This window comes from Semicossyphus pulcher, unplaced genomic scaffold (assembly GCF_022749685.1).
Source record: "Semicossyphus pulcher isolate SPU_LCO1_2020_fin unplaced genomic scaffold, fSemPul1.0.p SCAF_16, whole genome shotgun sequence".
Taxonomy (NCBI): Eukaryota; Metazoa; Chordata; class Actinopteri; order Labriformes; family Labridae; genus Semicossyphus; species Semicossyphus pulcher.
Genome location: NW_027211670.1, coordinates 12623424 through 12634811, shown reverse-complemented (window position 1 = coordinate 12634811; position 11388 = coordinate 12623424). Strand labels below are relative to the sequence as shown.

The 11388-nt window shown below is 42.9% G+C and overlaps 1 protein-coding gene across 1 annotated transcript; it reads right to left on the bottom strand.

Moving 5' to 3' along the window:
- Positions 1 to 9: 9 nt before the first annotated feature.
- LOC138593682 (testicular acid phosphatase homolog) lies at positions 10 to 10714 on the bottom strand. The gene is made up of 12 exons (XM_069664768.1): positions 10596 to 10714; positions 10156 to 10285; positions 9070 to 9165; positions 7126 to 7212; positions 5959 to 6114; positions 5604 to 5702; positions 2610 to 2705; positions 2091 to 2223; positions 1753 to 1835; positions 1548 to 1654; positions 446 to 627; positions 10 to 262 (listed from the first exon to the last, which is right to left on the bottom strand). Exons 1-12 carry the CDS (start codon positions 10712 to 10714, stop codon positions 153 to 155), a joined length of 1398 nt encoding a protein of 465 aa, XP_069520869.1. The 3' UTR covers positions 10 to 152.
- Between the last annotated feature and the right edge of the window lie 674 nt (positions 10715 to 11388).

Here is an 11388-nt window from a genome sequence, read left to right as displayed (position 1 = left end):
CTTCTGTTCAAGTCGCACAAAACGCCTCACCTCACACCACATCAGGATCAGAAACATCCAAACACAAGGCACATCATTAGTATAAATAGAGCCCTTTATACAGCCGAGAAGCTCCTCTCTGCGTGTGGGCACGTGTGTCACAGTGGTCAGCACTACACCTCCCTGGAGTAGAGCGCTCTCCTCCTGCCGATTGCCACTCCTATGCTGAACAACAGCGCCACTGCCAGGAGACCCACAGCCACTGCGAGAGCTGTAACCACACCTGTGGGAGACAACGATCCTGTTTAGGTGCACGTGAATCTGGAACGTTTGGAAGACTTCCAAGAGCCTTGATATTTTTAAATCCGACCGTCTGTGCCGGAACACCCTTCCTGGAAGTGAACACAGGGACAAACACACAACAAAGCCAAAGAATGTGTTGTTATACAAGCAAAACACTTTTCACCTGTGCCTGACCATTTTGTCCTGAACCCGCACTCTGCCTCCCAGTCGTCTGCCAGCACGTCCCGCACCAGCTCATTGAACAGGGTCAAAGGGCACGGGCTCAACCCGTTGCATCCTGGGATAGGGTTTGGGTGGGGGTCGCGCCTGGAGTCGTTGCGGTAATGTAGCTCCAGGGAGTAGGAACTGTGGAACACAATGAGGGACACACAGTAAGTAAACAGTTTAATTTGATTGGACAAGAGGCATTCAGTGAGTGCTGGTATAGAGTATAACGGCACAGGGACTGTCAACAAAAGGTATCACTGCTTCAGGTGTTGTTGATATTGTTAATTAACGTCACAGCAAACAGACTTTGTGTCGATTGATCAAATACACATGCCGCCAAAGCAACTGTCAACAGACTTATGACTAATTTGTCATAATACAAAGTAGCTTGTCTTTGGTAACAAGTAGCAAGAAGAAAATGTTCATGTGTTGCGTAACTAATTGTGTAGGCGGAGTCAAATGGACTTATACAGTGCACATACTGATGACAGAGGCTGCTACATAAAGTGCCTGACAGTCAATCATTCATCACATTCACACACTGATGGATCAATTCTGGGGTTCAGTGTCTGTCAAGGACACTTCAACATATAGAGTAAGGGGATCGAACCATCAACCTTCCGATTGAAAGACGGCTGACTCTACCACTGAGCCACAGCCGCCCCATGAAAGATAAAATCAACAAAAAATGATCATGTGTTGCTGCTTGTACAACTGTTGTATAAAAGCAATATCACACTCAAGGCCGTGCTATTATACTGAATATCAGCACAGCTTACATTATAATAGACCTGTTGCTCCGACCTATGACCAAATCACATCCATGCTGTTATTTAGTATAACAGCACTCTCTCTAGTGCGCTATTATGTGCTAATTGAGCTGCAATTTATTATCCAATGAATAAGCAAACAACAAATGTGCTTGAACTTTTTTTTGTCGTTAAACGGTGAACTGCAGCTACTCAAACCGCGCTGTGACTCGGCCCTCTGACCCACATACTGTCATTAAATATGGAAGCAGAAGAGCGCACGACATGACGATGGCAGGGCGTCATTACCCATCATACTCCTGGTAGAACTCGAAGAGCTGACAGGCGGCGTACGGAGGAAGGAGGCCGTTGTAGACGTCCAGAGCCGCCTGGAGGGTGATGAGTGTGGAGTCATGCTGAAACGAGAAACAAACATCACGGCGCCGATAAACACGGAGGCGAGGAGATGAGGAGCAGCGGTTTGTGTGATGTATTTTAAACGTTTCAGACTTACAGCGGAGTACATAATGAATTTGAGAGCGCTCTCTTGCTCTACGGCTCTGGAGAAATTCCTCAGGATGGCGTTCAGCAGCACCCCTGGTAAATTAACACATCAGTGTCAACAGTGCAAATGAAATTTTCCCACACCAACACAATCCTTTTGACCTTATTGAGCTTCTTGTCTTAGCACTGTAATCATCTTAGTCCCATTAGCTCATATGTGCTAATATGCTTTTGGGAAACCCGGGCCAGCGTAAACAAAGCCTCGGCCAGCAGTCACAACATCGGATACTCTCATATTTTTCTCACAACAGTGCTTTTAAATTAATTGCCTCTAATGTGAGTCCTCACCTCCCGAGAGCCGGGCCTTCTCTTTGCGCTTGTGACTGAGGATGCTGTACATGACCTCGAACGATGCCACTCTCTTCAGGGTGTCCAGAACGTCTTGGGTGGCCCAGCGTGGGAGAGTCAGGTTATGGATCCTCTGCACGAGGAAATAACATTCATTACCCTACAACACGCTAATAATCGCATTACACAGCGTATGCATTTTAACAATGGGGGCTTAAACGGCTGTATTTCATCGTTTCTATTATCCTGCTTCTATTTTTAGAGCCGGTCTGAAGATAACAGATGCTCATTTTCCAAGTGTGAATGAGCACATTCATCCTGGCCTAGAATCCACCTATCCCATAACGCTTTAATTATCATTTCAATATGTTGTCCTATCCATGTCTTGCTGTATGTATAGAAATGTTTCTCCCCCATCCTCCCTCCCTCTCTTTGCCCTCCATCGCTCTGCTCCCGGCGTTTGAATCAGCAACTGAAGCATTTGCGAAGCTGCAGATTTCAGTGAAGTGTTGAGAATACCTGACAGGTAAGAGTGTCGTAGACCCGCCATATTTTCTTGCCAACCAGTTTGGAGAGGGGGTAGCCGGTGTGATTAGAAAGTCCCTCCACAAAGAACTGCAAGGTGAACACACAGTTACAACATTGTATTACACATGCAAACATACACTGGGCGTAGTTTTCATTGTAACGTTGGTGGGGACGACAACTGCACTCTCCCTGCCTTATGAAGGAGTTATGAATTCATTAACAAATAACTTCTATCAGTGATTATGATGATTATTGTTTCATCACTGCCTGAGACTGAAAAGAGCAAATTACTTCACTGCATGGTCTCTGTTCTCTTCCCAAAGTGACGCGTCTCGCGGCAGGTTGTAACGTTTGATACCGCACGCTTTCATGATGAGGTGTTTTCATTTCAAACGTCACACTGTAACCAAAGACGTTAGAGCAGCAATATTAAGTATTATTATATATAATATTTAAACAAACTGCACTCACCCAGGGAGAGAGACTGGTCATTTGATTATGAGACATGTTGTTCAGCTGTATCATTTTAAGTTTAAGTGTACGAGCTGTAGACTGGAGTCCTTGTTTACAGTGACAGACAGAGTGACGCCTGTCTCATATAAATTACTCCTCTGCTGGTTTTAAGTGCAACAAGTGTAATTTGGACAAAATTATTGGTAGGGACATCACCCTACCGACCCTACCCAATGTTACACCCTTGTACACTACTTCACTAAGGCTTTGAAGACATTACTTTTCACAAGTTCACGAGACTTATCTAAATGTATGCAACAAAAATATTACAAACTTTCACTTTAAGTGCTCTTTAGCGCCTCCCACTGGTGGTGATTAGCAATTACAAGTGCACTCATCCCAATTTAAAGTCGAGATGAAACAGCATTTCGAGAGTATCTATCTTCCGTATCGTGACGTATTTCCGAGTGAAACAGGACGTGCAGGCGGGACATATCATTAGAGGGATTTGATTTGATCGTTGAGAAGTGGGCGTAGACAGACGTTCTCCACAGCGCAGTAGCTAGCTAACTCACCGAGCGTTCTTGGTGCTCTGCTGCTAAATATTGCAGATTGATTGGTTGAAATTGTTTGGTGCTAACTCACGTGAGCATGAGTGAAATTTAGTTTTACCGGAAGAAAAAATTATTGGATTTTGATATAAGAACACGAAGAAATGGATTTTCTGTATTTTTTTGGCCTATATTGTCAAATAGATGCACAATATTACCGGGGATGTGATCTAAAAGGATTAAAAGGACATTTTTTATTTCACCTCGACTTTAACCAGATGTCTTTGGCTGGCTCCCTTTGTCATGGTTCTAACTCTTGATTTTCCTTGCTGACGGTCGCTTTCCTTCTCAGACTGTTTGCCTTCATCTGAGCGTCGAATTTGTTTCTTTTTCTTTGGATTGTCACTTATTGTTGAAGTTGTATCTGTAGTCATCCATCGTTTCTTTGTTTGTTCAGCCATACTAGATTACTGTTTACTCGCAACACTTCTAGAGACTGGAAAAGCAGCCGCTTAGCTCCGCCTACCCTCTCTGGCAGACCAACCACTGCTGGGTGATGGAAAACGCGTCACCAATTGGGCGCCGCTTGTGATTCTTTCCGCTAAAGTTGCCACAGACACCCAGTCTGTAATACTGCGAATGCAAAGGCTTTCATCAATCACCATTGTGTTACCGTATTCGGCGATAGATAGTGACTTAACAGACATTTATTTAAATGAAAAAGTTCGAGATTGTTACTTCAAAGTACGCCACAGGAAAAATGCAGGAAAATGTCATGTGCAAATATAATTTTACTTCTAAAGGTAGTGGTTGGAGAAAGGAGCTTGTTTTAGCTACTTTTTTATAACATTTAGTAGTAAAGTCCAACGGTTCCCAAGCTGGATTATATAATGAAAATCTAAATCTAGGTGTTCTTAAATGTTTAATGGGTTGTGAAAATAAGAATTAAAGTTAATTAAAAAGTATTTTTATTCTTATTTTACTGCTTATGGCTCATAAAAATGAGGAAAAGGCCCAAAGTAAACACTGCTTTTCTTGCCAGGGGGCATACGCCAAAAAAAAGCTGCTTTTTTAACATCTGCATCCCTTTTTTAAGCTCATCATAAGACTTTTAATGTAGAATCTTAAGGTAAAGTATCTTTTTTATAAGTTATTTTTTGAAGATCTTTCTGTCAATGAACAGATAAAGATAATAGCTCCTTATTGGTTTCAGTTTTCAGAGCTCAAAGCTGCAGACATTAGCTGATTTTATGGATTAGGATTTATTGCTATATTGATTCGGTGCTTGTTGTAAATCACACGTTCATAGACAACACAGTGAAAAAGCTCCATTTTGGCTCTCCGGTGTGACTTGCAGGTGCTGTGCCTCCAGCAGAGGGTGTTAACATTCAATGCAGCCGGCCCTGTTCTGATCTCAAACTCCACCTTAAATAGGCAACACATGGGACTCAGTTTAATTAAAACATTTTCATTGTAATTCTTAATCTAATTCAATCCAACCGTTAATTAGCGTCTCGGAGAATGTGAGAGAAATTGCACTGTGCAGCTTTTTTTTTTTTTTTTCTCCGAGGCACCGGAGTCACCGTGCCTGAGAAAAATCACTGCGAGGACATGATGTCTACGGCAGAACTAACACGTCCACTGGAGGTGCTGATCACGTTGGCACCAGCAACTGTGAAGTATATATTTCACTCTGCGGAGAAATGTGCTTTTCACAGTGTTTGTTAATTTACTAATCAGGGCATGGGTAAGCAGAACAGAAGCAGCTGAGGCTTACAGAAAGAGTATTAATCACAGCTATTCTGGTTATGTAATTCTCATGATTAAATACAGGAGTTACAAACAAGTTTTCAGTGGTTGACATGCACGTGAATCATGGAAAAGTGATGTTTAACACAGGCTGAGCTGTTATTAGAGCCGTCACGTCATCGCGCAGACGGACAGTGTTTGGCGCACCTTCTTCTTCTGTGGTTTTTCTCACCTGGTGAGCCCTGAGGAACCTCTGGTAGTTCTGGCTCTCAAAGGTCTCCGTCATCAGCGCTCTGAACCTCGGACAGTCTTTGCCCGGAGACCTCAGCAGCTTGAGAAATCGAAAGAGAAAAAAAAGAGCAAAACATAAGTGGAAGTAACACACGTTTACTGCAGGTGCTGCAACTCTTCTGGGCACAATTATACGTTCATTTCACAGTTTAAAACAGGAGGGAGTTTGAGCACCGCAGGTTCACAGCTGAGGTGAACACAGGCAGCAACATGGAGCTGCAGAGAGAGACTCAAGATGAACTTCTCTTCAGCTGTGTGTGTGTGAAAGGAAATATCTGTGTGGCTCTGCAGCACACCTTGTCCTGGGCTCTGGGGATGGTGTGCACTGGAATAGGCCGCCACAGTAACTGGGGCATGATGGGAGGCGGGCGTCCGGTTGGGGGGAACATCCCGGAGAGGCAGGCCTGGGCGCTCATGAGAGTGCGGTCGTAGTCCGTGCTCCGGACGTATAACTGTTGGAGGCATGGAGGATACATGGGTTTTAAATTCATGTACATGTTCGACATGTAACTGATATTATCTTCCTGCTGTGTTCTTCCAACTGTGACTGTAAGGCTTTAATAGAAAGAGGAAACACAAATGCAAACTTGTAAGGATTGCATCGCATCCCTGCACATTCTCCTGTTTCTATTTTTACTGTAATAAAGATGCAAAATAAATGCAGCCTGCAAACTGCAGTGCATCATGAGCCGGCTGCATTTATCTCAAGTCAACTGAGGTATTCCCTTAACATGAAGAGGAGGGGGAGTCAGAAGGAGATCCAAATAGATGAAGAGAGGGAGGGGGGAGAAAAAAGATCCTTCTCACTGTGATCTCTTCTGACATCAGCCTTCGCTCGTCTATATCTCTCTGTCACCCGGTGTCAGGTTTTTGCACACAGTAAATCACGCTGATAAGGTTGGATGTTCCTGTGATGCCGAGAATGCTTTTTTTCTCCCCCTTTTTCTTTTGCAACCCCTTTGTCAAATTAAAACAGACATGGCAGCGCGGGGAAAGGTAGGGGACAAGTTGACAGAGAGTTGGGCGACAAATCGGCAATGACAGGTAGTGAGGAGAGTTGTTATTTCGGGGGTAATTGTGTGTTATTCAAGAGAGGAGGGAGAGAATAAGAGGAAAACGGTGAGTGTGAAAGGGAAAAAAGGCAGGAAAATACAGCTTAAATCATTTCTTCATAATGACTGTATGCTGAGAGTGCAGCCCAGGGGCACGCTGAACCAACATGCACGCTGCCAACTGCACTGTACACGAAGCCCAGGGGCAACATTACCCCACATGTTTGAGCTTCACACAGCCCTCTGCAGTGATATCACCAACATGAGTCACGCTTACTAACTTAATGTATGTTGTTGCAGCCATTACAGGAGGCGGTTGGCCACACATGAACGTGACTCCGTATGTTGCAGGTGTGACAACATAAGGAGACTCTAAAGCACACAGACGTATACTTATCCGCATGCACCGACCTCCTTGTTGTTGTAGTCTTCACTGAGAAAGTTCCCATATCGCCTCCTTAGGAACCTGCCAAGCTCAAACTGTTGTTTCATGCCCAGCTGGAAGGAAAATTGCAGCAGCACCGTTAATTTTTTGTCAAATCTGACCTTTATCTGAAGATTTAAGGTCAAATTCAGCAGATTTACATGATGTAACTCCTTCGACAAGGCCTCTTAGAGCCAGAAATAATAAGTTTATTCACTGTAAACTGGCTAATTGCTTCAGAGCAGAACAATGTCACAGTAGGACGGAGTTTAATTAAAAGTTTACAACAAGCTTGCCCTCCATCAAAAGATTGAAATCTATAAGAAACTGATTCATGTTTCACAGGTCAGAGGGAAAATATACTGTTATTCTTCATGCCACACTTAAAGCTGCTGCATGTGTAGAGATAAAAGGGAGGCGCACGCCTTCATGGAACTTTATCTGTAAGTACCCTCAGTGAATATCTATATATAAGGTTTTATTTGTGTATTACATTTTTCTGACCAAGTATTACTCAGTCTTATGTGTTTTTCTTTTGCAATTCAGGGCCACCGTAGGCCTACTGTCGCTCCCCACAGCCATCTACAGGATAAGTCTATATCGTGGATGTACGTATAACAAGAACTGGATCCAGCGACTGAAGGCTAGTAAGCCGAAAGAAAAGTTCAACTAAATTACCTTAATATTTCTGATAGCTTTGCCATTATTGGGCCCATAAAGCAAGAACCATAGGGTTTCCTTAAGCCCCGCCCCCCAATCCCTGGGGCTCCAATGCATGTTCAGTATGCTAAGAAAGTGCTCAGATTAGGCTATTTGTAATCTCTATTTGCAGGGACCTAGATTTCCAGGACGGCAAATGTTCTGGTTTCCATTTGTAGTACGCTTGTAGTCCGAGTAATATTGACCAATCATGTATCAGCAGGCTGCGGCGTATGCAGGAAAAACACTCTCTATAATCTCTATAAACAGACATCTGCATGCTAACAGCTAACAATCTGTTCTAGATGAAAAATTTAACTTGAGATAAATTCCCTTGATGCAGTGACACAAAAGTTGTTGAGCGTACAGATTTCCCGACTTCATTGAATGCATCAGAAATTATCGATCCGACCTCTGTTCAACAAACAAGCATTTTAAAAGTAGTTTTCTTCTCCTCTTGAGGACAGACCTGACACAGCTTTTTACTTTTTACTAATCTGCGTCATGATGTTGACATTTCAGCCAACGTAAGAGTTTAGGTAAGTTTATCTTCTGAGTTTCTGAGAATCTGAGATTGGGCTATTTGTGAACTGCACAATTTTTAGGACATAATTATTTAAATATGGGCTAATTAAGTGTTCGTACTTGGAAGTTGAGGTACCTCAAGTCCAGCATTCAAACAGTTAGCTAACATCACTGTTAGCTACATTACTGTTAGCTGCATTACTAACATTACTGTTAGCTAACTTACATTACTGTTAGCTATGAATTTATGTGTTTCCTTTCATCTCTGGTAACACTTTTAACTGGTTATGTTAGCTAGGATTTTTCACCTTTATCTCTAAAAGACTTAGCTAGGAATTGGTTCAAAGCTAACGTTAGCTATTGTCTAAGGGTAGCTAACGAGTTAACAAAGATGTCGTTGTAATTGTGAATTCGGCCCCATGTCCCTCAAGATTTCACTATCCATTGTATATTTTGTTGCAAACCTTTGAAACAGCAGTTAAACATAGGAAAATGGCCGCCGTGTGAATATGGTGAATTGGCTTCAGAGCCTCGGAGATCGGTGTGCGTTAGAAAATTGATAGATGGATGAATTTTATACACGGCATACACCTAAAACTTTATAATAGTTTAGTTTGCCAAATCCTGCTCAATAATATAATAATGAGAACACACAACAAGCCCCCCAACACAGACACACACACACACAAAGAGTGACCCCCCCCTACCTCGGTGAGCTGTCCGAAGCCCTGAGCCCACACTTCCTCCCCATGAGGATCTCTGGGATATGACTCAATTGGAGATCGATCACCGTGTCGGAACACCTAATAAGTCAAAACACATTATGTCAAATGGACTCAGTTGGGACGCCGTGCTGCTGTGAGTGACAGCCATTACACCGTGTACTTTAAGGAAAATCCGGCCTGACACAGGAGTCAGAAATAGAAACATGTGATGTCAGACTGTACAGTGTGGAATTCAGACACAGAGGAGTCATTACGATGATGCAGCTCTCGGTTAGTATTATTAACTTCCTGAGCAGTGACATGACACACAGGTTATCTAAACTGGATTATGGACACGTGTGAGTCACTCCTGTGAAACCACAAGGTCAAGTCAACAAAGTCGTGCTTTGGTGTAAGAGATAATTATTAATGAAAAAAATCCTCAAGGACCACAAACCGAACTAAAGTAATTTAAACTCTGCAAAACTAAAACAGAAATATAAAACATTTAAACAATACATTCTTAAATAATGGAATTAAATTCCTTTGAATGAACACAGAAAAACTAGATAGCTGGTAGTGAACTAAACCAACCAAACATTGAGCGTAATACATGTGTAAGAATTCACAGTTAAAATGAGATTTTAAAAAAATTGTACAAGATAAGAAAACATTAGCGATTTACACATAAATCCTCAAACTGTCTTTTCCTTTCTATCACTGTCGTATGGTGCAAAAAGAAAGATATGCAAAGAGGTTTATGAACAAAGCTGCAGTGTCTGCGAGAGATACGCTCCAAACTGTTGGAGTTTCGGCTCAAAGTAATCCTTTGTGACACAAATGTGTAAATATAGTAATGCTCAGTGAGCAGAAAAATACAGTGTAATCAGCAACAATGTACAGTAATGTCACTCTTCAAGGATCTAAAGTGGCTTCTGGATGATGCTAAAACTCCAGCGTTGGACTAATAAATCCTGTCAGTAATGTACAAACATCTTTACACTGCTGTGAGACTGATTTGTATGAAGATGCAGCTGCACGGTCAAATGACTTACAGACGCAGGAGGAAGAAAAACCGGGTAGACTTACAGCTACGACAAACTTCAGCACCCGACACTCGGTCAAACAGACGCAGCAGAGGAGGAGTAAACAGCACCAACTTTTCTGGAACTTCCTCATCTTTTTGACAAGTCGATGTCTACGTCCTTCAAGGCTTGTCCTGCTCGTGTAAGAGAAACATTGACAGGAAATTTGACCTGGCCTTCAGGAGCAGAAAATATGAATGTCTGGTCATCCACTGTAGTCCAGAATTTTGACTCAACTTGGTTTAAACACTACAAAAATGGAGAGCACGCCTTTTAGATCATGCACTTACCTCAGCACACTTGTTCGCACATTTTTCTCTCCGAGTCAAACAAGTTGCAGGCAGCAGAAGCAGACGGCCGTGCATCCCAAATCTGCAGCCGTGCCCGGGTAGACATTAAGTGCATGTTGCAGTAAAGGAAGGAGTGCTTTTATAGCCCTCCTACCTGACCTCATGTCTCTCTCTCTCTCTCCCCAGGGATTTCTGGTCCCAATCAACTTCACCCTCGACTGGAGCCCGAATCACTCCACTGTCTCTGCCAGTTCCCCCGCCGCGCACTGACATGGCAAACCCCCCGCACACACCCCCTCCCCACCCGCTTGCTGACATATTCGAGTCAGATTGTGAACTTAAAAACACATGTTTGTTTCCCCTCAATGTGGACGGCTGCGCTTTAAAGCCACAGTCTTACCAGATTTTGGACAACAATACGACAAAGATTTGGGTTAAGACGCACCCACCTGGCTTCTCAGAGTGTACACCTACGTGCACAAACACACTTACACACTGGGCCCAGGGCCACAAACACTCATTATAACCTGCTATGTCATCCGCCGTGGGTTTGGACCCAAAATTACAGGGCCTGCAGTGTTTTCCCTGACTCGACACACATGTAAGTATCTGTTAGTATCAAAGCAGCTTTATGGGATACAATGGGATTAGCGAGTGTGAAGATTTGGAGCCATACAGCGCTGACATCGTGTTTGATGAGTGTGAGATAGGATCAGTTGTACTATGTAATACACATGGACGTATTCACAGGGGAGGCGTGTCAGTGTAACATAAATGTTGTAGTGATTACATTCATTCACAGATCAGATTAAACCAGCGATACCACAACTTATTTACTTAAAGGATAAGTCAGCTGATATGCTCTATTGCATCTTCTTATAGTGAACAGACCACTTGTTTTTCTTTACACAGTGTGACAAACATCCATCGTCATACTTAAGCTATTA

What these genes read in the sequence shown, in the direction of transcription:
- LOC138593682 (XM_069664768.1), bottom strand. Translation starts at nt 10,714, where the DNA reads ATGTCAGTGCGCGGCGGGGGAACTGGCAGAGACAGTGGAGTGATTCGG. An exon ending in TCCCCAGAGCCCAGGACAAG is followed by an intron (nt 5,703 to 5,958) that starts GTGTGCTGCAGA and finishes CGATTTCTCAAG; the next exon opens with CTGCTGAGGTCTCCGGGCAA. An exon ending in TTCTACCAGGAGTATGATGG is followed by an intron (nt 628 to 1,547) that starts GTAATGACGCCC and finishes TGTGTTCCACAG; the next exon opens with TTCCTACTCCCTGGAGCTAC.